Source organism: Argiope bruennichi, chromosome 1 (genome assembly GCF_947563725.1).
Source record: "Argiope bruennichi chromosome 1, qqArgBrue1.1, whole genome shotgun sequence".
Taxonomy (NCBI): Eukaryota; Metazoa; Arthropoda; class Arachnida; order Araneae; family Araneidae; genus Argiope; species Argiope bruennichi.
The window spans coordinates 16,366,822-16,394,189 of NC_079151.1; the positions used below are offsets into that span (position 1 = coordinate 16,366,822).

Here is a 27,368-nt window from a genome sequence, read left to right on the forward strand (position 1 = left end):
CTCAAAATAAAATAAAGAAGTTTTCTTGTGGGGTGGGAAAATAACTTTTCTCCAAAGTTTAATAAAGAAACCACATCTGCATGAATATTAGAGTAAAAATCAGCTGAGGAATAGGCTATTTTTTTTCACAAATATTATCATACTGACAATTTTGCCAAAACTAGACAACTTCAACAACAATGATATTTGATGCATATGATAAATCCTTGTAGTATAACATCCATAGCCAAAATTAAATAATAAATGGACAATTCTGCAACATTTATTTGAAAAGTTTCAGAGTTTGTTTATATTCGAAAGGGATATAACAAACAAAAGTCAATTTCTTTATAAAAGTTTGGATGGGTGTAATACATTTTTTGAAGAGAGAATGATTTGAAACAAGAATTATTTATTATGAGAACCCAAAGTGAGTACACCTGGAATGTGTACTCAAAGAAAAAGGAACCAATTTTGATAATTTAATCGATAATCTTATGTTGGTCCAAATTGTCATTACTTTCACAAAACCACTATTGGACAAAGAATATTCTTATAATGGAAAATTATCACAACTCACCAGATTTGGCTGATATGTTAATCAAAAGAAATGCTGATATGCTTGGAGAAAAAATTGTTATATATGGAAAAATGTATTTTTTAAAAAGAGAAATTATCGGGTATAAGAGAGGGAAGTAACTGCACTGAAATGGGAGGATTAGAAAAATGTTAGTCTAATTTTAACAATACATACAATTAAAATGTAAGATGTGACAAATAAAGAGAAACAATATCCATATCTAAATGTGTAACAGACTACAATGATGAAATAGGTGGTGCAGATAAAGTGGACCAGAATTTGGCTACTTATTTTACACCAAGAAAAGGAAGGGGGAGGGGGATGAAGAATTATTTCTCCCATTTATTAGATTTGGCTTTATGGAATTCCTATATTTTGTAATATAAATCAGGAAGTACATGATCTCCTAAACAATATAAAATGGAACTTGTTAAAAAAAAATAATTGCAGAATATCATTTCCGATGAATTTTCGGCCACTCCAAGGAAACCCAACTTATGTCCTCCATCACTAACTTCATGACATTTTACAAATGTTATTTCCGCTATGAAAAAAAAATTAATTCCAACAATGTAGTGCGCTTTATGCTCCCAAAAAAAGATATTCCAGAAGTAAGCCAGTAAGAAAAGAAACCAGATACCAGGTACAAATGCTAGATATCACATTGTGTTGTTCCTAGTTTTAGAATCTATCATACAAAGACTAATATTTAAATTATTAAATTTTCCCAAGATAACTTGGGATAGGAAATAAATGGCAAAACTAAACTTGAAAAATTACACCATCAAACTGCTATCTTTAAAAAATAATTCTTTGAATTTTGTATTCTTATTTTTGTGTGTGTGCCTGATATATCCAACAGTCACATTTTTAAAAAATGCCAAAATTCAACACAATTTTTTAAATAATTAAAATTTTATAACAATTACTTCAAAATACATATACCACCATTCAGAGTGTGTTTGCAAATTTGGTAGTACTATTGTTTTGATTAAGAAAATCATTAAGAAATTGCTCTTTTCCATTCTAGAGTACTAAAACAGAATATGTAATGCCAGTGATTTCATAAGAAATGCAAAGCATTGTATTATATTCAATAAAAAAGTAATTAAATTTATTGTGAAAAAAAATACACTTATAATTAAATGAAAAAGTTTATATCTCTCTCGGTTATAAAGGATTTTTGCATGATTTTTGAGAACTTGGACAATTTTAATTCAATGAATTAAAAATTTCAGCCAACTTTAAAGAGATGTATATGTTAACCATTATTATTATAAAAATACAGGGTGTTTATAAAGTCCCGGACCCATTTTGATGTTTAATAACTCATAAAATAATAAAGATAGATTTAAATTAATAACATAAATGGTTAAATAGACTCAAAAAGTTTCATGACCCTTGTCAATGAACTTCCACGTGTGCCCCCTTCGTCGCACGGAGAATATCAATTCGATAGTCAATTTCACGCCAGGTAGCGACAAGCATGTCGGCATCCACAGAGCCATTTGCGCACTTTATGGCGATTAACAATGCCGGAAACATGAAAGGATACTTCATCGGAGAACATTATGCTCTTCAGAAAATCAGCAGCATCTTCTATCCTCCTTAGCATATCTGTTGCAAAGGCCATCCTCCTAGGTCTATCGTTCGGTTCCAAAACTTGAACAATTTGAACTTTGTATGCATGCAGTATAAATTTTTTCTTAATAACCTTGTACACCGTCGAAATTGGCATATCCAATTCTGTTGCCGCTGATCTCACAGATATTCTAGGATTGTGTAAAAATGTCTCTCTGAGACGCTCAACATCAAAATCACTTGTGCAAGGACGTCTGGAATGTTTCTTATCTTCGATAATTCCAATTTCTAGAAAATTCTTTTTCCACCGCAAGATGCTGTTTTTGGATGGAGGATCTTTTTGGTAAATTCTTCTGAAATTTCTCTGTGCTTGCACTATCGATTTCATTTCTATGAACCACCATAAAATCTGTGCTTTCTCTTGTGGTGTATGCATTCTCCTTAATATCTGCTCGAATAAAACATCACATACAAAAGTACTACATAGAACAAACACATCAAAAGTAAACATAACATTGCAATAGTTGACAAAAACAAAAGAGAGAAAAATGCAATTAATAAGCAGACAATATTTAGAAAAGTACAGATATTTAGACTGGAAAATGAAATTATCTGAAATTAACCACACGCGCAGACGATATTTACAAAAGTAAAAATATTCAAACCTGAAAAGGAAAATATATGAGTTATTCCATCAATAAATGTCATAAGTGTGTTTATATCTTTATTATTTTATGAGTTATTAAACATCAAAATGGGTCCGGGACTTTATAAACACCCTGTATATAAGTATGTGTACCTCAGCCTCTTGTTGGAGTATGTATTTTTCACTCATACATGCTATTAAGAAAATAGAGGATTTAATACACTGAATTTTCAATAATGATAACAGGTACAAACCAGGTTTAAGAGTAGTAGCCTGCCGTGTTGTGGTAGATGTAGTAAGTGCAGGAACAGCAGTAAACTGATTTTGAAATAACAAAACACACTGATAAGTACAAAAGTTTCGAATGGATCCATCACTCATGGTCAGATGATACTGTGCAGGAATGTTTTTAGCGCAATTATCACACCGGATACACTTGGAAGAGGTTGCACTCAAGTTAACACGAAACAAAGACAAACAATTAAGAGAACAATACATCTGCACTTGATTGTTTTCACTAATTCTTTCAATCATATCAAAAGTGTACTTCTTTACCTAAAAATAAAAAATAGTTAAAAGTTGAAAATTTCTACATGAACAAGCATATAAAAAATGATGGCTAAAATATGCATGTTAACAAATATATTTTCTAAAAACAATTTTTTTTTCTAGAAAACAACTAGAAAAAATATAAAAAAGTAATTAAAATCTAAAACTTATTTTCCTTAATTTATGATAACATACATTTAAGAAGTTTCAGAGGGATAATTTGGAATTAAACAAATAAACAAAATTACCTACCAATTTCTTTAAAGTAGTAAAATTCAAGAATAATTTTTTTGTGTGTGCGATTGAAAATAAATATAAATACATTATTGTTTTATAAATAAAACTGCAAAGTTATTTTTTCAAATAAATAATGCTTGGTTTTATTTAGCAATTTTTCTTTTATTATTTTTTATAGTAAGAGCAAAACTGCCTAATTTTCAAATGAACAAGAGGTAACATGACTTAAGAGCTCTGAGGGAAGATGATTTTTGAAATTTATTTCCACGATACATGTAAAAAATAAACATTTAAAATATAAATGCAAATACTTAATTTCTTCATTCAAAGCAGAACAAAATATATAACATGATGCAGAAAATCAGAAAAACTTACCTTGCACTGAATACACTGGATGATTTTTCGATGAGACAAAACAAATAAAGTCATGCATGCTTTTGTACAGAAATGTTTTGGGAAACCTTCAAATTTCAATGAGAAATTTTCATCTGCACTTGGTTTAAAAAATTTATAACAAGTGTCACAAATTTTATCTGTGATTTTGTATGTACTACGAAATCCGGCAACACACAAATCACAACACAATGAATACATTTTATCTTCATACTTAATCTGGAAAACAAAAAGATTCAATAAATAAAATGTGATCATTTCAACACACATTTTCAAAACAATTTTGCATTACTTTTCATTAAAAAAAATATCTAAAACTATTAATTTATTCACATTTTTATATTTCTAGAAGAATAAAGAAGCATTATGGAAAACTATTTTTAAAAAATATTTTTTCCTAATTATATACAATTATAAACAATATAAAACCAAGATGCTAAAATCCATTTGCGATCTTATTAAGTTCTGTAACAAAGTTTTTAAATTTTTAAAACAATTTCATTACCAGACATTGTTTCTGAAGTAATTAAAAATCATAAATATGCAAAGACCCTCAGTAATTTTCATTATCAATTAAGTGGAATTTAATTTGTAATTTGTGATGCCTCAAAGTCATGCAGATGTACAAGAACTAGATAATGCATAATTAGTATGGTAAAATGTCATTAATCGTTCAATCATTTAAAGATATCAATGATGACAATATTCACTTATGGATGCGAGGATGCTTCAATGAAGATCACGAAAGGATGAAATTTGAAGAACAGCCAAGTGGTATTACTGTTTTTAAAATGACTCATAAAGATGGACTAAAGAGTTCTGAAGTACAATGAACTGTAAGAAGTCTCAAGTAGAAACATGATGCTTTTCAAGTGATGACAAGATTTAGGGAAGTGATAATAATCAACTTTTTAAAAAGAAAACAGCCTGAAGTTTTTATTTTTAAAGATTCCTTTTAATGCAGCTGGGCAAAATCAGGATTGGTTCTTTTTAATCTGTCCAATATGTATTAATACACATTTTAAGTAGCTCATTGTTTAAAAAAAAATTCTCTAATTTATTTTGAATAAGCCCACAGTTTCTCAAATACTAAGCAAACCATTCAATAAATTCAAGTATTGATTAGTAATTCAAATATTATTTAGTCAAGTATTGAAGACTAAACACCACCGGACTGCTTCACAGATTGAATGTTCCTGCCATAGGAATGCATTCTATACTTTCAAGCAGTTACAGAAGTCTTGTGTATTAGTTGCAATTCCGGAATTTCATGGAAAAGGAACAATTGTCTCACAAATCAAAACTGGACTGATCTATACAGAAAAAAAGGGAGAGAGTAGAAAAGGACGAGTTTCTGCATTACACAATCAAAAATGGTATTGTTTCGGTTTTGAAAGCTATGACTATGGTCTTTTATTCTTGCAATCTTTAGAGATTGGCATTTTTTAGATGGAAAAAAAAATGAATAAATAAATAAGAAACTTAAAATTCCCTGCATTGTTATAATTTTTATAAAAATTTTCAAAAAAAAAAAAATGTCCAGTTTTATTTTCTTTGTTGATTTTTAAATTCTCCGAGTTTTTCTAGTAGCGTGGCAACCCTGTCATGTGCACTATAATTAAAACAAATATAACCATATTAAAACAACAAGACATTATCATAATTTAAAGCTTAAAAATATTCCCAGCAAACCAGATGGCTGCATAAATTTATAATATATGGTATGTAAAAAATATTTTAAAAATTCATATTACCATCTCAATTCTATGCAATATTTGTTTTATCTTTAGATATTTAAAACATTATGGCATAATAAAAATAAAATCTATTTAAAAAAAATTAATAATTCAGAACATTATATATACAGAAACAAAAGAGAGAGAGAGAGAGAAAAGAAAAACCAAACTCCAAAACTTTAAGACTGCTGTAGTGAAAAGGTGTCTGTATTTGTAGAACATAATTTTTTAAAGAAAAATGTTATCCTTTTAAATTTTGAAATACATTCAGTATAGGCTTTATTGGAGACAGAAATTAATAGTGGATATTCAAGATAGATTTTCTTGGTCTCCTAAAAAAAGCAGTCACATAAGTTAATATTTTCTACTTGGATCACTAAAGTAGCATATTTGAGGTATAGGATGCTAGTCTCCTAAAAAGAAGGAGTGATCAAAAGAAGCTTTCATGTTATTAAAGATTTAAAAATGAAAACCCCTTACCCATTTTATAAACTGAAGAAATATCATGTGCTAGTTGAAAAACCAATTTCTCAGAAAGAATATCTGTATAAAGATTGATATTGTCAATCAAGACACCCAATTTTTTTTATCTTTCCAACACTATTTTTTGAGGTAGTTAATTGCTTCCAAGAGAATGCTTTATATCAAATGAATTCATTATAACTCTAAAATGGTTTTGTTTTTCAATTTCATTTTCATAATGAAATATTTATTGCATTTTTATTTCAGTTAATTTTTATATTTAATACATTATTAAGAAAATGTTGTCAATAATATTGAATATAAAATCATATTCAATATTTACAAGAAAAAAATATTTAAGGATTATTTTTTAAGATGTGTTATTCAAATGAATTTATATTTAGGCTAATACATATTTTAATTAATGAGGACAGTACAATTTTCTATGTAACCTAGCATATCAGTTTAAAAAAATTATCCACTTAAATCAAGGAGTGAATAGTAATTGAATATAATTTCATTGTATTGCTAAATTGGTAACAGTTCTAGAAAATTAGACATGTAGAAAATTTCAAAATCAGTGCAGCATAGTATAATTCCAATGCAACTTTGACTGTAAAACAGTCAAAGTTATTTATATAATTCTTAATAAATTGGGCAGTGGAATTTTAAATTTAAAATATTATCAGGAATTTTTATGTTTTTGAAAATGTTATTATACAATTTATTTAAATTGTTCATAGTGCACAGTAATATGTTCTAGATAAAATAATTGATCTCACAGTTTTGCAGAGCCATTAAACACATTTAGAAATTAATTTATTTATATAATGTTTAAGAGTGTATATTGTGTATAGTGATATATATTGTATTTTATTGAGAACATTTTCAAGAAATTGTAATTAGAGTTCTTCTATTGAAGATAATATAACAAATCAAATAGAGTAGATATGAAGTCTGAAAATGATAGTTTTTGATACAATTGCAAGTTTAAAAAACTAAAATTTTAAATAAAATTCAATTCTGAATAAGTTGTTCCAGATAGCCTTCTTAGTCAATTAGTTTCAAAACTGGAAGCATTTTAAATTTAGATAAAATATGAATTTTTTAAATAGAATTTTCTAATTAAAAAATAAACTGATCTGTTTGTTTGTTTGGTTTGTTTTATGGCGCAAGAGCCATCTTTGGCCATACTGCGCCAAGCATACGGTTTGTCATCAGGCCATATTAAAATAGGCTTATTAGTAAAATAAAAATGCTAAATAATGATAAAATTTTTTACACATACTTTCACTGCAAAATTTAGGCATTACAATATGAATAATGATTTTGAAAAGGGAATTAGGTGTTGCATAGTAAAAAATAATAAACTGATCTGATAGCATAGATTAATTAATCAGCATGAATTTAAAAAAAATTTTTTCCCAATGTTAATTTTTAGCAAAAGTTTTTAATCCAGTTTTTAAGGATCTGAAAATTTAGTCTTCATAAATTTTAGAACCAGATTCAACATATATCGCAAATACACTATCACATCATTAAAATTAAAATTGTAAAACCCATATAGCTTACTTGTGTTTTGAAGGAGCCTTGTTTTTTGCAATGTGAGCATTCTTGTACGTCTGGAACAGTCTTAGAAATGTTATTCATCACTTCATAACGTTCCATACACTGCTGAGAGCAGAAGTCTTTAAACTGACCCTTATCTCCAACAGGGGCTAAAAAACCATCAGTTCCTGCTGATAAATCAGTTTGACAAAAACTGCAAACCTGAAATAAGATTGAATTTTTTTTTTTTTTTTAAATTGTCATTATAATTCTGTTTTTAAAACTTTGATCATATTATAAACAATGAAATAAGTAATAAATAAATAAAAAACCTACTTTAACTTACTAGTACTTAAATAATTGAAAACCATTACTCATTGATCACAAATGGGCAAAATGTTTTTAATTAATTGAAAGTTCTTAATTTTGTAATATACATTTATATGTATCTCTAAAATGATAATCATTGAAGAAGGGGTATGCAATGGACAACAGAGAGATGAAAAAGTCCCACTATCTGATTTGATAAATGAATTGCTTGAAACAATTAAAAAATTATGATTTTTTAAATAAACATGTAGAAACAAGTTCAAAAATAGAAACTGTAAGGCAGTAAGAGATTATCAGAAAATAATAATCAAAATGCAAATCACAAGCTTTTGTGTCACATAAATAAAAGCTGATAAGTAATACAGCTGATTTGATTTGAATATTGTGACAGTGATTTTATATGTAGTATTCTGTTTGTCTCTTTATTTTATGTTAATAATTGTGCCAATATATAATTGAATCTTTTTTTATGAGACAATATCTCTTTGAATATTTTTCCGGTTGTAAACTATATGAATTGGCCACTATACTGCATACAATCCAGTTTTTCAACAGACTATAAACTCAACAGAAATAATTTTAGACATATTATGAAAACAATTTTTATTTTTTGGTACACAGATTATATGGGTTTATTCAAATCATAGGCTTTAAAAGAAGGAATATTGCTTCATTCATTTCTTCATCTGCTTATATTTAAGTAAAAAAGTAAATGAAGAGTAAATTGCTGCTTATTTTATACTTATAAGAGGATATATAAAGGAGCCTATACTTGTAAGTCCTTACTCAAAATGACATCATAATTTGAAGCAAGTTTTTGAAAATCCTTTAATGTTGCAGGAAAACATTTCACTTAATTGTCCATTACTATCTGCAGAAAATACAACAGTTCCTTTTATGATCCACATTGAATTCATCTCCTAATGAGCAAATTAATGCATTGTTAGCCAATATCATATTCTGTTTCTACTTTTAAAACTGATTTACAATTTATTGATAACATTTACACAACAGTTTATACTGTCATTTATGATGAAAACATTTTATTTTTTTAAACAATAGATAGCTATTATATAGTATCAATTCCTGATATAACATGATTTGAGTTATGAAAAAGAAAACAATTATCAAGCATGTAAGAATTTCTTTCAAATTTATGAAAAGTATTTAGAAGAAAATTTACCTTAAGTCCCTTTTTGAATTCTTCTAAACAAGTACCAGAGCAAAATTGTCTGATATCAGCTCCAAAACATACACAATACTTTCCAAGTGACGATTGCTGTACTGGAGTTTGACAACAAGTACAATGGCTGCCTAAAAATGATTGATATTTCCCCAAACAATCCTCATTACAGAATACCATTGTTTCCCAAGTTAGCTGACTATAAACACTTTCAATCTTCTTCTTGCACTGTGAACAATTTCTTGGAGGTCCATTATGCTAGAAAGAGAAATAATTGACTCTATTAAAATTCCCAACACTTGCAATATTTTCATAAATCAACATAACTGATAATAATGATAAGAAAATGAAAAAATATTAATTAATATTTCTAATATTTTATTAAATATATGCTTTAAAACAGTATACAGATATATACATTAATAACCATTTTTTAATCTAAAAAAAAGCAATAAATGCAGATCAAATGAAAATGAAACAAGAACAATAGGAAGAAATGGCAAAGATTATTTTTAAATGTAATAATCAGAATTACAGAAGCACTGGTCCTATTTGTTCAGCAAATGGTAAATAATTTATTCATAGAAATTGCCAGACTGAGATTGAAACCAGTTTCAAACAGTATCCATGATACCAGAATAAATCAGCAACCTTCTAATGCCCTTGCTAGTGGCCCAAAGATGTGAAACTCATGTGGTGAATGATTAGGGCTTTATGGTGGGTGTTCTAATATAATCCACCAAAGCTTCATCAACTTGTTCAGTGTGCAAGTGATTGCACATTGTCATTGAGCAATTGCTGATGATCATTTTACGCTTATCATGTGAGCAATAATTAATTTCCTTCCATTTAAAATAAGATTATCTGTAAATTTATGCTTTTAAAATTCAAGTGCATGGATTTATGATGACTTTAATAGATGCAAATAAGCACTTTTTTTTAATTGAAAGAATCGGATGCTTCAATATGAAAACACAGAAAGTTTGTAAATCTTAAGACTTTGTTTTCAACTTTTATGGTGCATCTATTTCTAGTTATATATATGCCACACATTGTGGTCAAGGTATTCTAAGATTATAAAATTACAAGCAAAATCAATTATTCTTTTAATAAGAGCACTTATGCTTGCTGAAAGTCATTTCAAAGGAGTATAATTTGACTGATATAATCATTTATATCAGCCAGGCAATATCTTAAAAACCTAATTTTTTTTTTTTGCAAAATTTAAAATTTTAAGTATTTAGAATAGCATTATCCCTAATGCTCTGGAACAAATTCTAAAGAAATGCATAAAATTTTATTGATATTTCTACAATAGACTAACTTTCATTATTATTGTAAAATGATTTATAAACTGCATCACCAAATAATAATAATAATATGCAATGATGGCTTATGCTACATTAGCATGGGGATGGTGTCACTTGAAAATTCTAAAGTTATGATTTCACCATCACTTAGGGTTTTTTTAAATTAATTTTTTAAAAGTAATAATTAGTTAGTAGTCAATTATTATTGAATATTAGGAATTTTTTAAAAAGAAAGTTCAATAACTAAGTATTTTTAATTAAGAATATTTTTTACTTTTATTTTAAGGTTCATTGAAATTGTTATTGCCCAGCATAGATAGGAATCTTGCTTTTTCAGTAATCATTAGCCCATTAATGTGCAAGTATAATTTTTATTTTTTACTATTTTCTACAGCACCAACACTACTTCAACTCCACTCAAATCCAAAAAAGTAGATTTTGTTGACTGAGAAATTCCGCACTTTACAGCAGCATTAATTTCCTTTAGGCAGAGATACATTTCCAAAACTATTCATAGCTTTTCTTCGAATACTTATGTTTTATACCTAACGATCATAGATTCAAAGTTTTAGCTCAACACAATTAATTTCAAATAACAAACAATGAATCTGAAAAGCAAAATGTAAACAAATAAGTCTGACAGTGTTCATCCACACACAAAATGAACACCCGTGCACATTCCAATCACTAGCCACTCCTTTCCGTACAACAGTACAACAGAGCCCTTTTAGATCGTCCAAGCAAAATTCATCATACATTCTCGTCCATGTTGTGTTGTTTTTCAGAAAGAAGGAATGAAAATTTTATCAGTTTTTAAAAATAAAATTGTGATAAATAGACACATTGAAAATATAATCGCTGTGGAAAAATTCATAATACATTGAGTAAGTTGGGAATTCCATTGAGATCAAAGAAAATACTGCTAAAAGCAACTCACTGTAAACAGTATTATCAAACACAGATTTCACAGTAATTTTCAATGAATATATTTTAAAAACAATTTAAGTATAATAGTAATTTTCAGTTTTTTGCAAAACTTACATCATGATATTTTCGCAGACATTCTTCTGAACACAAAGGCTTTACAACGCCAACAGCAGGAAAATAGGATTGACCAGAAATAATTTTTTTCTGACATTGACCACACTTTTCATCAGTAATTTCTACTGGTGGTGGAGGTGCAGGTTTAGGAGCTACTGTTTGTTGTTGCTTGAAATCTTTGTAACAAATCTCAGAACATAATTGATATGCTTTTCCTTGGAAAACGATTCGAAAATTCAACTTCTTTTTCTAAAATAAAATATAGATTAGATCAGCAATGGCATCTCTATGACAAAGTTATAATTCAAAAATCATGCATAGGGATTTCTTTCTACACAATATTTCTTCTAATACATTTATTTTATGTTGCAGCAACAAATATGTAATCATCAACTATTAATTTCAGATTTTTAAAAATTTTGCTTTAAAGTTTGTTATTGCTTGTGTCTCTCCCCCCCCCCCCGAAATTTCAATGAAACAGCAAACAGTTAAGTAATTTTAAAATTATTACTTTTCATTTGTTTATTGATTGAAAAAATAAAGACAAAAAGTAATTAAAAAAATAAAATATTATTTACCATGACAAGTGTTGCTAAATGCATGGCTTTATAGCACAGTAAACGTGAAAACTGTCTAACAGTACATCTACTAAGCACTTTGAAAGAATATGTAAAGATATAGTATGTTGTCTCTACATACTGATTTATTATTTATTATTATTGCAATTTCCCATCATTCTCATTTTTAGTGTTTGTGTATACTAGCTTTTCTCTTCAATTTTTTGAAGAGTATTATAATTTTCATTTCATTTGAAAATAAAGCAATGTTTATTTTGCAAAACTTGGAAAAACCAATAATTGATGTTATTCAAAAAAAAAAAAAAAAAAAAGATATCAAATATAATTTTATTTTAATCTTAAATTTCCTATGTGGTTTTTGGCTAGGTCGGGGTATCGCACAGTATATAATCTAATCTTAAAAGATAATAGCTGAAAGATTGTCTACAATTATTCTCCAGAAAACTAAGTTTAAATAAGAATTTGAAAAATATTCAAATAAAAACTTTTAATGGTGAAAGATATGGAAGTAGGCAAGAGTATTTGCAAAAAGATAAAAAAAAAAAAAAAAAAAATGAAAATAATTTTCAAACAGCGCCATACACTTGTGAAGTATAAAAATAAATAGGAACAATAAAAATAAATAGGAAATTTTTAAGACATTTTACTTTTTCTATTATTTTTTACCACTCTATACTATTTGATAATTTTATACCATTCCACATTGGGCACAAGTTTTCTTCTTCTTCTTGCCCCCTTCACCTTCCTTTTTACCACTAGATTTGCCTTCATTTTTATGTTTGGTTTCATATTTTTTGTCTGAAAGCAAGAAACAGACTTTAGCTTCAATGCACAAAACAATATTACTTCCAAAAATACTTTGGTTTAAGCATTTACATTAAGCAAATATAGTTTTTTCAAAAAAAAATTTTTAAAAATATTAAAAAAGAGAAAATTCTGAATTTTCTTCATTCTGATAGAAAATTTTTCAACTATTTACAAGCGTTCAAGCTAAAACACATAATTTACAAGAAACCTGTTCAAACAAATCTATATTTTCAAATTATAAATAGAAATGTTTATAGTAAAAATAAGTATATAAATTTAATTTCCCATGATATTATGTATAGTAAATAGGAAACCTTTAATCTTAGGAGAATAAAGAATGTAATTAACAACTTTCTTCTGAGTATTTTTGTTGCACAAAACTTTGAAAATACAGCAGCATACAGTACATACAAAAAAAGAAATACAGTTCAAAATCTTTAGAGATATCTTAAAGATAGAATTGCAGGATATGTATTTTATTTCATAATAATGATAGCCGAGGGAGAGCAAAAACATTCCTAGCATTTGATAATTACCTTTGCTACCTTCCATTGAAAATATTCAACTTGTCAATTTTTGTTTTTTAGATGGAAAGAAGAAATCAATAAAATAACTATAAGCTAGAAAAATCAATACAAATGTACATTCATAAAATAAAATTCTGTGAATCTTTCACACACACACACACACTATGAATAATACACTAAGTTTTATATATTTTAAAGCAACATGAAAGATAAGGAAAGTAAAATGTAAATCTAAACATTATGTAGCAGTACTGCTTGATGGTGCAATTATTTTGCTTACATCAACTTCAATTTAATTAAATAAGTTCCAAATATGATATTATATATATTCTGAAATTTTGATAATTTTAAAAGAAAATTAAAAAATTAGGAAGGATTGTTTTTCTCTTATAATAAATATAAAGTAATATGATAGTTTACCAACTTTTTTTCAAGCTATTTTAACTACAACAACAACAACAAAAATCTAAAAAATAACATGTAATAAATAATTACCTTCAGCATCTGCATTTGTATTACTTGCATCTCCATTTGTCTAAAAAACAAGTACAAAAAATAAATAAGGAATGATAATGTAATTTGTCATTACTAAAAATTGTCAACTTTTATAACATTAACAATAAATATCTGTAGTCTTTTCAAACATTTAGCAAAATTAAGAAATTACCTGGTTATTTGGAAAGCATAATTGCTTTTGAAAATGGTAACACTGATGTAAAAAATAAAGCATAGATAAAACCTTTTAGAAGGGAACTTTTTTTTTTGTCATATTTATGTTGAAAATAAATAAAAAATTACATTTAAAAAAAGTCAATAAATTCTAAAAATTATAGAATTTTAATTATTTTTTAAATTGTTGTAAGTTAGACTGCAACTGTCTGCATTTCATACTATTCATCTTTTACAGGTGTGCCTATTGTTGAAGAAATAAGGAATGGAAAATATATCATGAAGTATTATTCTAATATGTATTGGCATTCCTGGACCTATCTCACTCTGGATTCCTCCTCTAAATATTTCTTTTTTGTCAGTTCTCTTTCTTAATATATCTAGTAAACAAAACTTTATGACTTATTAGAATCAAAATCTGGCAAAACATATACAAAAAAAATCTTTGCTTTGTGCTTCCCAAGAAAATTAACCCCATTTTAAAGATCTGTTTTTCAAAATCAAACACTTCTAATGTGCTTAATGTGTTATTATCTTCAAATGTAAACATTTTTCATGATGCTACACACCCTGTTTTAGTTTGTTTCTCTTTAAAAAAGTGACTATGATGTTATTAATACAACTATATTACGTTGCAAAGGTTTTATTTTTACACACTGTAGTAATTTGCCTAGTGTCATTAAACCAAAATGAGCTTCAAATTCAGTTCAATTAAATTCAATTATATTTTTTCAATTAATGTTTTAGTGGTAAATATATGCTTATTACTTTTAATTTCTCTTCAATAATCTCTGTAAGTATATTTACTATCCATAATTTCATAAATTAATTGGTAAATCAGCAAAAATGTTATATTTTTCTCTTTACACCAGTTTATCATTATATATATGAAAAATCCCTTGAGTTATATTCTATAAAAGCTGATTATGCTTTAAAAAATATTGAAAATGCAAATATAAGTATTACTAAAAACAGGCAATGATAATGATAATAATAATATAAACTAGAAAAATTCAAAATAAACACTCATTAAAAAGACAGAAATTTACTAATATAAGTTCAACATACTAGAGATAATACATCCATCATTTAACGGGGGAAAGGAACGGGAGGAGAAAAAATAAAGAAAAAGGTAGAGAGTGTACTGAAAAACAGATTTTTTTCTATCACTTAAAAAGGTAAATTTCATTTAAAAGTTTCTATTGTTTTCAATTTTAAAATTCATAACAATCTGCACAATACCTTTGCATCTGAATCATCTGCTTTAGCTGTCCTTACTTCTGACACATCAGAATTATCTGTTTTTGATTTTCCTTCTAAAGGACCATCATCCGATACAATTGTTTCAGGAGAATATTTTGGCGATTCATCCAGCACTCTTTCAGGGATGAAATTAGGTTTTTTAACATTTTCATCAACAAAGACTTGCTTTCCAGAAGTAACAGTAGAAGATGGACAATCAGAACTTTCATTTTCAACCTTAATGCATTTCACTTCCAAATCAGTATCATTATGGTTTTCTGATGATTTAGAATCAGTTTTTAATGAATCTTTAAGCTCAGCTGACTGAGAGTCATTTTCACCCGAGAGGTTTAATTGAGAGTTGGCTTCATTTTTATTCTCTTCCTCAGCAATAGAATCACTATTAGTAACTTCATCTCCACTTATATTAGCATCATGATTAGAACTGCTTTTTATCACATCATTCTTAGACTTTTTGACCAGAATATCATTTGGTGCATTTTTATTGCAGATTCCATTTTCTTTATCTGCAGATACACTACTACTTACAACATTTTCACCTGAATCATTAATGTCCATAATTTCAACATCAGAAGTTGATTCTGTCATTTTATCTGATGTGGTCTAAAATTAAAAGGAATTATTATCAAAAAGAGTTGACTACTAGTACTGGACAAGTTTAATTGAAATACTATGCATACTTTTAAACTATATATACTTTTGAAGATTATAAATAATTTTTTTTCATTAAATTTATTCAAAAAAGTTTTTGAAATTAAAAAAAAATGTATAAAAGAAAAATTACACATCTAAAACACCAATATGCTTTAAAAACTAACTTATTAATAAGAAAATTATCATATTTATCTCAAAATTCTATTAGAGATTTAAAAAAACAAACATTTAAATCACATTACAGCCATTAATTTCAAAAGATTACAAAAAAAAAATTAAGTTGGTTTATGCATGGGAAAAAAAATGCACTTAAAAGTATGAATTGTAAAATAACATTGATAAATTCTTTGATCATAATAAAATCAAACAGCAGCTTCATAACTGAGGAACAAAAATCCAAATTAATAATTATTCCAAAACTTTTAACATGATTAATTTTTTATACTACTTGAATATTAGATACAATATTTTTAAAAAACCCAACTAAATGAAATTTTAGAAAAAGATAAATCTTTATAATTGACTAAAAGAAACATGAATAAAATTAGAACAGAAGTCAAGAAACAGAATTATAAAATATTAAATCATTTTAATGATAAGAAACTTTTATTTTTAAAAAAGATATAAATTCCCATTTTCATTTTTCTTGATAAGTTTAAGTGAATCATTTTTAATAAAATCTTATAATGTAATTAAACATTTATATATAGGAAATTAAGTGAATATTTGCAGTAAAATTAGCATAAAATGTTATTTATTTATTTATTTTATATATATATTACATAATTATACAAATGCCTCTATACAGATTTTATTTAAACAGCATATTTATTATATATCAGATGAACATCATATAGCCTTCTTAAGGAAAAATCTCTAAAATTGACCTTTTTTTTTTTTTCCCCATTAAGAAGGCAAAAGAAATGCAAGTTTTTACTATATATATATATATATATATAGTCAAACAATACAAGTATTACAGAGGAAAAAAAATCAAGTAACTTCAACTGAAACCCTATTGTAATGAAGAGTATTATTACTGGATAGTTTATTTTGCAATTCAGTTCCTCCATTGAAACAAATTACTCATGTTAAATGTTACAATTCAAACCAACTAGTCTCAAATTTTATTACCAAGTTTTGAAAAAGCAGATATTCAACTTTATTATTTTCATTGCATATATTTTAGCAATCAAAATTTCTCATTATTGCATATATGAGGCGGAAAAAAACCAAGTTGCATATCTGTAATAAATTAATAATAACTCCTGTTAGTAGTAATTAATCATACACTAGAGTCCATAAATTAAGAGGCAATAACGTTTGTAAGAAACAATATTTTGAAACAATTTTAGATTATCAAAGACATGAATGCAAAATATAAATAACCATTGATACACACACAAAAAAATGTAATATGAAAAACAAGTAATTTACAGAAATATGTAAAAAAAATACATGAAATTAAAAAAAAAACCAATTGATGGTTTTTAGAGAAAGATAAACAAAACTATCACAAGGACTTAATTACAGTTACTTTTATAAAATCTTTGTAAAATATTAATCCACTTTTTATTACATAACAGTAGTGCATATTATTTACCAAATTACTACTACAGTAAGAATTTGAAGTAAATTCTCCACTCCTGTTAGTTTGCTATAAAAATAACTTTTTTGCTGAGTGATGGAAGATTATGCTCTGCTACTTATCTCTTTGCATCTCATGCATGTTCTATGTAGATGAGGTTAATCAAGTGCACACACATTGATTCAATTTGTTTTCTACTAATTATTTGAATAACATTAGAATTTATAATAATGCAAGTATTAACGATTAAGCTTTTCTATAAAATTTTATTTTGTGGTATCTTTGTAATAATGATTTTTTTTTGTCTTCAGTTCCTCTTCTAAAAACATGTTTTTTTTTACTTTTAAGTTATTACAAAAATTAAATGCGTAAAATAATTCTAAACTTTGAAGAGAAAATAAAAGAACTAAATCTCCTATTGATCAATTGTTTTTACAAGCATATCATCAATATAATAAAATAATGTTCAAAATAACTTTATCAACACAAATAAATAAATAGGTTCATCATCCCTCTTAAATGCTATTAATCTTAGATTATTAATAAATACACATATATGAGATTATCTTTTTTTTTATATTCGCTTACTTATCGAGCTTAATTACATTAGATACGACACTTTCCTCAGCGATTTTGCATATACTTACTTCTAATACTGATTGTGGTTTTTCATCAGAATTCAGCAATGGCACCTTATCCTTTCTTGCTCGAGCCTTCTTGGCTAAAGAAGCAGTAGATTGTTTCCTGGCTTTAGGCATGATCACCAATTTATATAATAACTGGAATGTCAGTAAATTAAAACTTGGACTGATTTCAAAAGAAGATATACTTAAATAAAACAAAAAATAATTATAAAAACATATACTTAATGATGTAAAATCAGAAATAAAGGAAGGGAGAAGCTTAAATTTCAGGCAAATAACAATTTCAAAAAAAATCTTAAATTTGTAAGATACATATAACTAATTTCCAGATTCAAAAATATTTCTTTCCAATTCAAAATTCTGGCAAAAAAAAAAAAAAGATAAATTTTATGATAAAATTTAAGGATTCAGAAATAATTTTATTTATTCAATTAGTTTAAAAAATAATATAATGGCACAAAAATTATGTGAACTAAATAAATTTTAATTATTAAAAGATTTTTAAGAATATTTAAAAGTTATGTGTATTTTCATAAAAATAGAATAAAATTAAAAAATGAGTTTTAATTAATTCAAAACTTATATTAGCAAGTATAAAATACATACATTCAAAATAAACTATTTCCAAACCACAACTGAACAATAAAAACTTTAAAGCTGGATGCGACTCTCATGTGAAACAATTATTTCAAAATAATCACTGTATGTTAGCAGACCTAGGTATATGTTCATTACAGTGATATTAACTGCTTTCTTGTTTGCGAATGATGATATTTAAGTTTCTGGAATAATCATGAATATTATTCTTAGAATATATATTATATATATGTAACATAATTTTGAAGATGAATGGACAAAAAGAACAAATTTGGAATTAATTTCAATTCATTTTTCTACATTAGGGCATATTTGTCATGGGAGGCATGATGAAGCACATCTACATCAAGATGTACAAGAAAAGTGTGAAAATTTTTTCCTTTAGTGCTTTTATTAGAAGATTTTGGGGGGAATTTTCTTTGATGTGTCTTGATACAGGAAAGGAAATCTTAAGTATCTTTGAAAAGAATGCCATAGGCATTAAGAATTTTTAGAGAGTGTGTAAGAAATAATTAAATAAAAAAATGGGATTTGGAAAAGGAAATAAGGAAAATTTTTTGAATAAAGTATCATAAGCTAATTTAAGATAAAAATTAGGAAATTAATTAGGATTTAAATTAGATTAAGAGATCATTACACACTGAGACAGACACACACATATTCAGATACTTCTAAAAACATTTTAAAAAAATTCTAGAATCCTAATGTTATCATATTAGATTTTATTCAATTCATACTAAAGTTAATAAATGAAGTAATTAAACTTTCCAGTTGAATAGGGTTGTTTGTATATCATTTAATTTCAATGCTATTTTAAATGCACCCCTCTTTAGCCAGGATATTTTATATTTTTTTCTTGTTTTGTCTAAATTCTTCATATTTTTCTTGGATACAGTTGTATACTAGATATTGACAGGGCAAAATTAGAAAAGATTTTTTTTTTTTTTTTTGCATGTTATGGATGTGTAAAGATAAAAATTTATACAAAATAATAAGATTGAGGACCTCATAAGAACTATTAAAAAAAACAATAAAAGTAGGCTATACATATGAAGAACAGAAACAGTTATCAAGATCAATTATTAATTAGTCGTGAACAAAAGGATGACAAACTTATTTGATATACGTCATTGGAGTTCATTTGATCATCATCCATTTGTTGCTAAACACTTTATATGTAATTGGAAATTATTATATATTCAGGAAATTTTGAGACATGAATTACAATATTCCTACCTAAAATTAAGTTCATAGATTTTTTTTAACAGATCTAATCATTGCAAAATCTTTAAAATTTAAGATATAGCCATCATCATTAAACTGATTGTTGCACTATACATATATAACTGAAACAGCTTAAACTTACTTAGATAAATAAAGACAAAACTAAAGTACAAAGAATATTATTCTAGAATGAAACACTAATGTTAAAAGGGCATTAAAATGTGAAATTAAATTAGTCAGTTATTTACAAAAGCATCATCAAAATATACTGCTGAGGACTGCAAAATACCCAATCTGCCACTGATCTCATCAAAAATATTCTAGCCACCTCCATATTTTTCTTCAGTCACCAATATTTTCTAACAAACATTACCTATGATTTCTAAGAAATATTAGTGAATGCATATTGTAGACAGATTAATAATCTTATTTTAGTACAAGCTCTAACTTTTCTACTATAATCTAAAGAGGAATTATAGAGGTTTAAGTGTAAAAGTTTCACATGTTGCATCTTTGACTACCATGATATGTTGTTCCTTTGATCAGATCAAAAGGACAATATTTCCTGTTTGCTGAAATACAATATGAGATATTTCATTCAAAATCATTTTCAGAGATTGCAATCTGTGTGTATTCCATTTCTATTTGACTCTTGGTCTAATGGCTTATTGCAAGAGATTTCCATTCCAATCTCAAAACAACATTCTAATGGCAGGAAGATAAAACTGTTTTGGGAGTCCTGACTAAATTCTCTTTTCATTTCTTTGTGAAAGTTTACTCTTCAAAGAAAGATTAATGAAAATACTTCTAAGTATACTTCAAGCTATAATTTACTAAACAATTATGGAATATCTTAATTCTAAGTAATTTAATTTTTAGATTACTTTTTGTCTACAATTATTTTCTTAAAAGATAACTTTTCAATTTTTAGATTACTTTTTGGTTTTCAACGTTTTTAGAAGACTACTGTCCTTTAATTATTTAAGCATTTTATCAATCATATTTGACAAGGTTTTGAAAAACCTACATTGTTGCACCTTAACAACTACAAAATTTATACAACTATTCCTGTTATTTAAATGATAAAAGAAGAAAATGGTGCAATTATGATCACCTTTCATCCATCATTAAATTCATACATTTGATAGGGATGAATTTGGACCATTCCTAACTTATAAAACTAGGCAATGAGCAACTAGATGTTAACAATAGATATAAACCTATAACCATATTTGATGCGACTAAATTAGTTTACTAAATCAGACTCTAAATAATAACATGGAAGACTTGGATGCTATAGGTATTCTTCACTTTAATAAGAATGTTTTTCCTAATGAAGAGATTCCGTCTTCATTTGCAACTGAACGACTGATGAAATATCTATATCTCGAACATGATCATAGGTTCATCAATACAGATTCAGATCGAAACTCTTGTCAGTCTATACCTATCATTGATCTAGTCAGCGATATATGATAAAAATGTGAGATCTTTTCCTAAGGTTCAGTAAAGTATAGGAGCAAGCAAAGAAAGACCCAAAGTTAAATGAATGAGTATTACTGAAAAACTAATCTTACCAGCATTGAAATTAAATGATGATCTGAAAACTAAATATGAAAAGGATTTTTTTAAAAAAACTCTACGATTTTAACAAAAAAAAAAAAAAAAGAGATTTAAAAAAGATAAATTTTAAAAATATTGATTTTTTTTTTTTTTTTTTTTTCAAATTACAAAGTTTAGTTAAGATTTTTCTCATTCATTAAATAGTAATGTAATTATATCTTGAGAGGATTAAATCTTAAAAACAACAAACTCTTGTAAATAATTTTTTATGCATACGATTTTGAAATTTAATTAAAAAAATAATTACCATACATTATGTGAATAAAATTAATCTTTTTACATATGTTTTTTTTTTTTTTTTTATAACAAGTGCGGAGCAAAGTTACAACACTATATTGCACCTTTGATCATTGTGCAAGTTTTTTTAATTTTAAAAATTGCAAATTTTTGTTTTTTAAGATGTGTAATAAATGCTAACCAGGTAGAATTACGATCAGCATTTGTAACAGAACTTTGAACTTGCGTATGAAGCTAATAATAAAAATAATATTAAAATTCTGTCAAAGTACAACCATTGCAAGCTGCCAAAATAATACAGCTAATCCACCATTTCTTCTCAATACACCATTGCATTTATAGTGATCTGAATGCCAGGCAGAATAATGTCTTAAACTACTTTTGATGCATATTTTTATGATTTGGTTATTAATATTTAACAATTTTATTAAAATCCCATTCTGCCCCATTAAAGATAGTTTATTATCATATATGAAAAATATGCTTAAATCTTTGTGATTAAGATAATAAGATTCATATCTAATATAATTAATTTTTTATAAAGGCAATCAAAGGAACGTTAATATTAAGAAATAATATCTGAACCATAGGCAGTCAAATTTATAAAATTTCATCTCTTCTTTCTCATTTAATAGTACACGGATACAAGACATCTTAATTTCCAATGGAAGATTTCAACTCTTTTGTAGAATTATGGCATTTTTGTTCTTTTGCCCACAAAATGGACAGTTAATAAAGAACTTACAGTTTTAATTTTATTTAAAATATTAGAAGTACATTTTGTTATATTTAGAGAACGTTTAATTATCCTTAAATGAGAGTTCACACTCCTTTTAGAGGGCATCTAATAAATTTTTTTAAAGCTGAAAGATACAAGCTTCCAAATAAAAACAAAATTTTAAAAAATACTATCTTTTAATAAGAAATTCATTTAACAAGTAAAATTTTAAACTTTTTATGCTTAAATTTATGTTTATGATTCTTAAAAAGTATTTTTAGGCATCAAATTGTGACAGACTACATTAGAACCATAATATTTTAACAGCCTTAAATCTGCTCGATTAACTGTGTAAAAGAATCTTAATAATAGAGTTCAGCTCCATGACATTACAGAGATATTAAAGGAATAATTGACTGGTTCATCTAACTTTCAAAGTATTGTAATTTAACCTACATACTTTTTGTAAACTATATAGAGAGTAAAAAAAAAAAAAAAAAAAAAAACTTCTTCCTTACCTTTTAACAATAGAAGAAAATTATGCAATTAATAATGAAAATGGTTAGAATTTCATTGCAACAATGAAAGCTGTTTTTGAAAATTAGATAAATAATTTTGAAAAACCACCTAAATTCAGGGAAAATGTACACTTAATTAAATTGACATCACTGAAAGAGCTTTTTTTTAATGCTGAAAAAATCAATTTTCTACAATAATAATGCTTCTAAAAGTTACTGCAGAATAATGCTAAAATCTTATTTAATTTTCAATTGCTCTAATATGCACATTCTTACACTCCCAAATATATCTATGCCATATTTGGTAGTTCTAAGTCAAATAATCAGCCAGTAGAGCCAAAAAAAATTATTATTAATAGAAGTAATATAAATTTTAAAGTTTACATATAAGAAACAATTTTAAAAATAACAAAACTAAACGGCAATCTTATGGAGTTTATAAAAACATGTGTTAAATTAATAAAACTTGTATCTTAATAGACACTTGTAAACTTTTCTTTACCAACAATACCAGTTTCCATTGATGGTTTTAGTAAAAAATATAATTGAGTGCAATGTAAATATAATAGATAAAAATCTATATTTCACATTAATAACAGAATAATAGCTCAAGAAAACACATATATCCCACTTTTTATTAACAGCCAAATTTTAAAATTCATTTCTTCTAAAAATAATTCCAAATATTTATCATTTTTTTTTCTGTTCACTTTATTTCCAAAGTGAAAAAAATTTTCAAATGTAATGAAATATTTCATTTAAAAAGAAATTTTAAAAATAAAAAAAAAATTCAGTACGTATGCATTTACTTTTATATAGCGTTTTAATATAAAAAATTGTAAAAGGAATATGTCTAGAGAGGTGATAGAAATTTAATACAAATAGCGCTTTAATTAAACTAAAAAGTTAATATTACTTTAACAAAACAGTTCACGAACATAGATCTCAAATAATATTAGATGTTTACGGATGGGTTATGAAAAAATAATGCTTGAATATATTAGAGAATCTGATTTAATCTCCATATAACAATGTTTCCGCGACCTCACATATATATTTTTTAATATCTCCAATAAAATTCATTATGAACAACAAACCATTGAAATATTAAGTCTATTATACCCTCCCATAAATGTTTATTCTTCCCAATTTTTACAATACAAAGCATATATGACAGTACGCTTTGTTGTAAATTAGTGATAGGATGGTAAATAAACAAATGTAATAATGCCAAAAAAAAGTAAGCCGGCGTAAGATGGACTGCTCAACAATCAATATGAGATAAGAATAATAAATTGCAGCCTACCTATTAATGAAATGTTTTGTACATTCAAATAGTAAATGTAGCTGCCTAATTTACAGATAGTTTTACATTAATTTTAAGTATTAGTAATGTGTAGCGCCATTAATAACGCTAGTTCTCGAATCTTTCCCAGTGTCATTGCCATATTATCAACATAAATATATTGACAATTATAATTATTTGCCATTTTTTCTTCTGTTTTTCAATTTGTATATACTTTATTAAAAAATAACTTTTACATAAATTCCCGGATAAGCTTTTCGCATAATTTAAAATAGATATAAACGATAATCTTAGGCTAAGTATTTGACAAGAGAGAAATTAAACAGATAAGGAGAAGATTCTTTTTTTTTCCCCCTTTAAAAGACATATCATGAATTAAATAAACAGCTTCTGCACACCATATCTGTGTCAGAATTTACGGAAATAAAAAATGTTGAATGAGATTATAATGATTTTTTTTATCAATATCACAATGGACAATCATTTATAAATTACATTTCAAATTGCACCCTGTACTAGAGCCATTAAATTTGTTCTTACTGTATTTGGTATATTTAGATTAATGCCATGTTTTGAAGACTATTTTGGTATAGAACTCGCAATTTTCAGTAGTTACTAGATGATTAGACCACCATAAAAAGTCACAACTTTATCAAAACATCCTTATGTACCACATCAACAAGAGGACATTTGACCTCGATGCATCTCGAATGTTCTAGGCAAGGGCGGCGACAATACGGAAACAAAGTGGTAATTACCCTTCTATTGGCAAGATATTAAGAATTTCGTCGGCAAAAATTATCAGTGTTATGAAAGAGATTCATGGAGAGCTGAATATCAAAGGTACTAGCAATTTAAATCCTATCTTACAATTATTACAAGGTAAACAGTTGAAATACGAAAATTTTTTCATAAAATCGACGCTTCGGTGAACAGGAGTTAAGTGTGTTGAATGCAGGTCATTTAATTATGCTACCGTCTATTCAGTCTGTAATTTGCACTAAATTTCGCAGAAAAGGTAAATTAGATGTTGTGCTTTATCGATTGTTTTCAGTCAGTGGACTGAGAAATCCATACAATAGATGAAAATTTGTATTTTTGTATAGATTGTTACATTTATGGACTGTTGGGATCCTTTATCGGCGGAATCTTTAGGGAAAATGAGGATGTCGGGTATATGTAAGATCGGAATGTTCATATAATGAAATAAAAATCTTCCAATTTGTGTCACAAGAACCTCCGGTGTCGAGCCAAAATTAATTTCTCCATTGAGCGTGCATTAAAGATTTTTTCATTATCTTTTACAGAATGAAAAAATCTTTGTAAATAGAATTATTAATATTAATTTTTAGAATGGAAAACAACTGGAGGCAAATGAACTTATTAGCTATTTTTCTTTTATGTAACTACATTATAAAACTATTTTTCGAAATTAAATAAATTCAAATTGAATCTCAAAAATTCAGATTTTTGAGTCTCAAAAAAATTCAGATTGAGTTGTTTTCCTGATTCAAATTTTATTGAACAGTCAAAAACGAAGTAATATTTTATTCCGTTTCCTTTTTTTTATTTCAGCAATAAATGTTACGTAATCCTTATAAATGAAATAAATGTTACCAAATACTTCTCTATGATATTTCATGATCTAGTGAATGGTGAAATTTATTCTAGTAAAAACAGAAGTAGCTGCTGTTACCATTCTTTTGTAATGCAAGCTTGTTAAGAAGAATTGCTTTTTATTATTAACAAACAAAATAAAAAAAAGTACGTATGAATTCAAAACAAACAAGTGCATATGAATAAAGATGACATAAAAGTGCATATGAATTCAACATAAATCAGTGTTAAAGAAGAATCATGTAAATATATATATATCATATGAAAATAATTCATATGATATGTATGAATTCAACATAAATCAATAGTATAAGAAAAGTGTATAAATGGAAATTACATTTATTTAAATAAAAAATATCTGTTTTTTTTACAATTTAATTTATAATACTATAATTATTTCACTAATAAAATATTAAAGATTGCAATTTAACGAAAAAAAAAAAAGAAATATATAAGATACTAGACTACAATTATCTATAATTAAAGAATTCATACATGAGAGCACTAAATTTATTAAATGAGTTCGTAACAAAATTATTCAAATATCATATTCCCTATTATAAGTAAACAATCGGAAAGCGATTTTTTCCCGTCTGCAAATTACTTCACGACAAAAACCATATTATACAAATGTTCCTTTTTGTGACATATGAATAGATCTGTTTTCTGATGATTAATAAAAAAAAATTGATAGAATATCCTTATCTATTACATTAAAAAAAGTTTTCAAAACTGAACCAAAAAATACTTACTTTTGAAAGCATTCAAGTTTGGAATAGAAATTGTTATTTGTCAGAAAAAAGTTCTTAAAAACAGCCGATGATTAAAAGATGAAGAGTGGTGACTTCGAATTTAAGAACAGATTTCTTGTTTTTAAATAAATTAATTCCAGAATTATAATTCTATAAAATCATATTTTCCAGTTAAAAAATTTCTATTTAAAAATTCTTTTAACGAACTTTTACATAAAATGCTATTACAGAATCCAAGACATAAAACGCTTTTTTCTTCAAAAATGAAATATATTTAATTTTTTTCTGCCTCTGAAAATTTTTATCAAGCATCCATTTACAAAAGTAATTAATATATCAAGTGAACAAGAAATCAACAATTCTCTTTGCTGCTTGGAGAGTTCTAACATGCCAAATTCTTGGATACAACAAGTTATGATAACATTTATTCTTGGGAAAAATTTAATAACAACGAGTAATTCTTGGAGCAAG

The 27,368-nt window shown here is 26.3% G+C and overlaps 1 protein-coding gene across 3 annotated transcripts in view; it reads right to left on the reverse strand.

Moving 5' to 3' along the window:
* Nucleotides 1-24,656, reverse strand: part of LOC129962267 (zinc finger MYM-type protein 4-like) — a 59,167-nt gene extending 34,511 nt beyond the window's left edge. For 2 of the 3 annotated variants that reach the window (XM_056076022.1, XM_056076014.1), the window contains exons 1-10: nt 24,529-24,648; nt 18,309-18,489; nt 15,399-16,022; nt 13,983-14,022; nt 12,848-12,951; nt 11,576-11,824; nt 9,225-9,482; nt 7,736-7,933; nt 3,948-4,184; nt 3,041-3,341 (exon numbers count right to left, since the gene is read on the reverse strand). In XM_056076022.1, coding sequence (XP_055931997.1) covers nt 3,041-3,341; nt 3,948-4,184; nt 7,736-7,933; nt 9,225-9,482; nt 11,576-11,824; nt 12,848-12,951; nt 13,983-14,022; nt 15,399-16,022; nt 18,309-18,419 — 2,122 coding nt within the window. In that variant the 5' untranslated portion in view covers nt 18,420-18,489; nt 24,529-24,648. Of the gene's footprint in view, nt 1-3,040; nt 3,342-3,947; nt 4,185-7,735; nt 7,934-9,224; nt 9,483-11,575; nt 11,825-12,847; nt 12,952-13,982; nt 14,023-15,398; nt 16,023-18,308; nt 18,490-24,528 lie in introns of all 3 variants that reach the window. The other variant, XM_056076017.1, reaches the window with a different exon arrangement.
* Nucleotides 24,657-27,368: the final 2,712 nt, after the last annotated feature.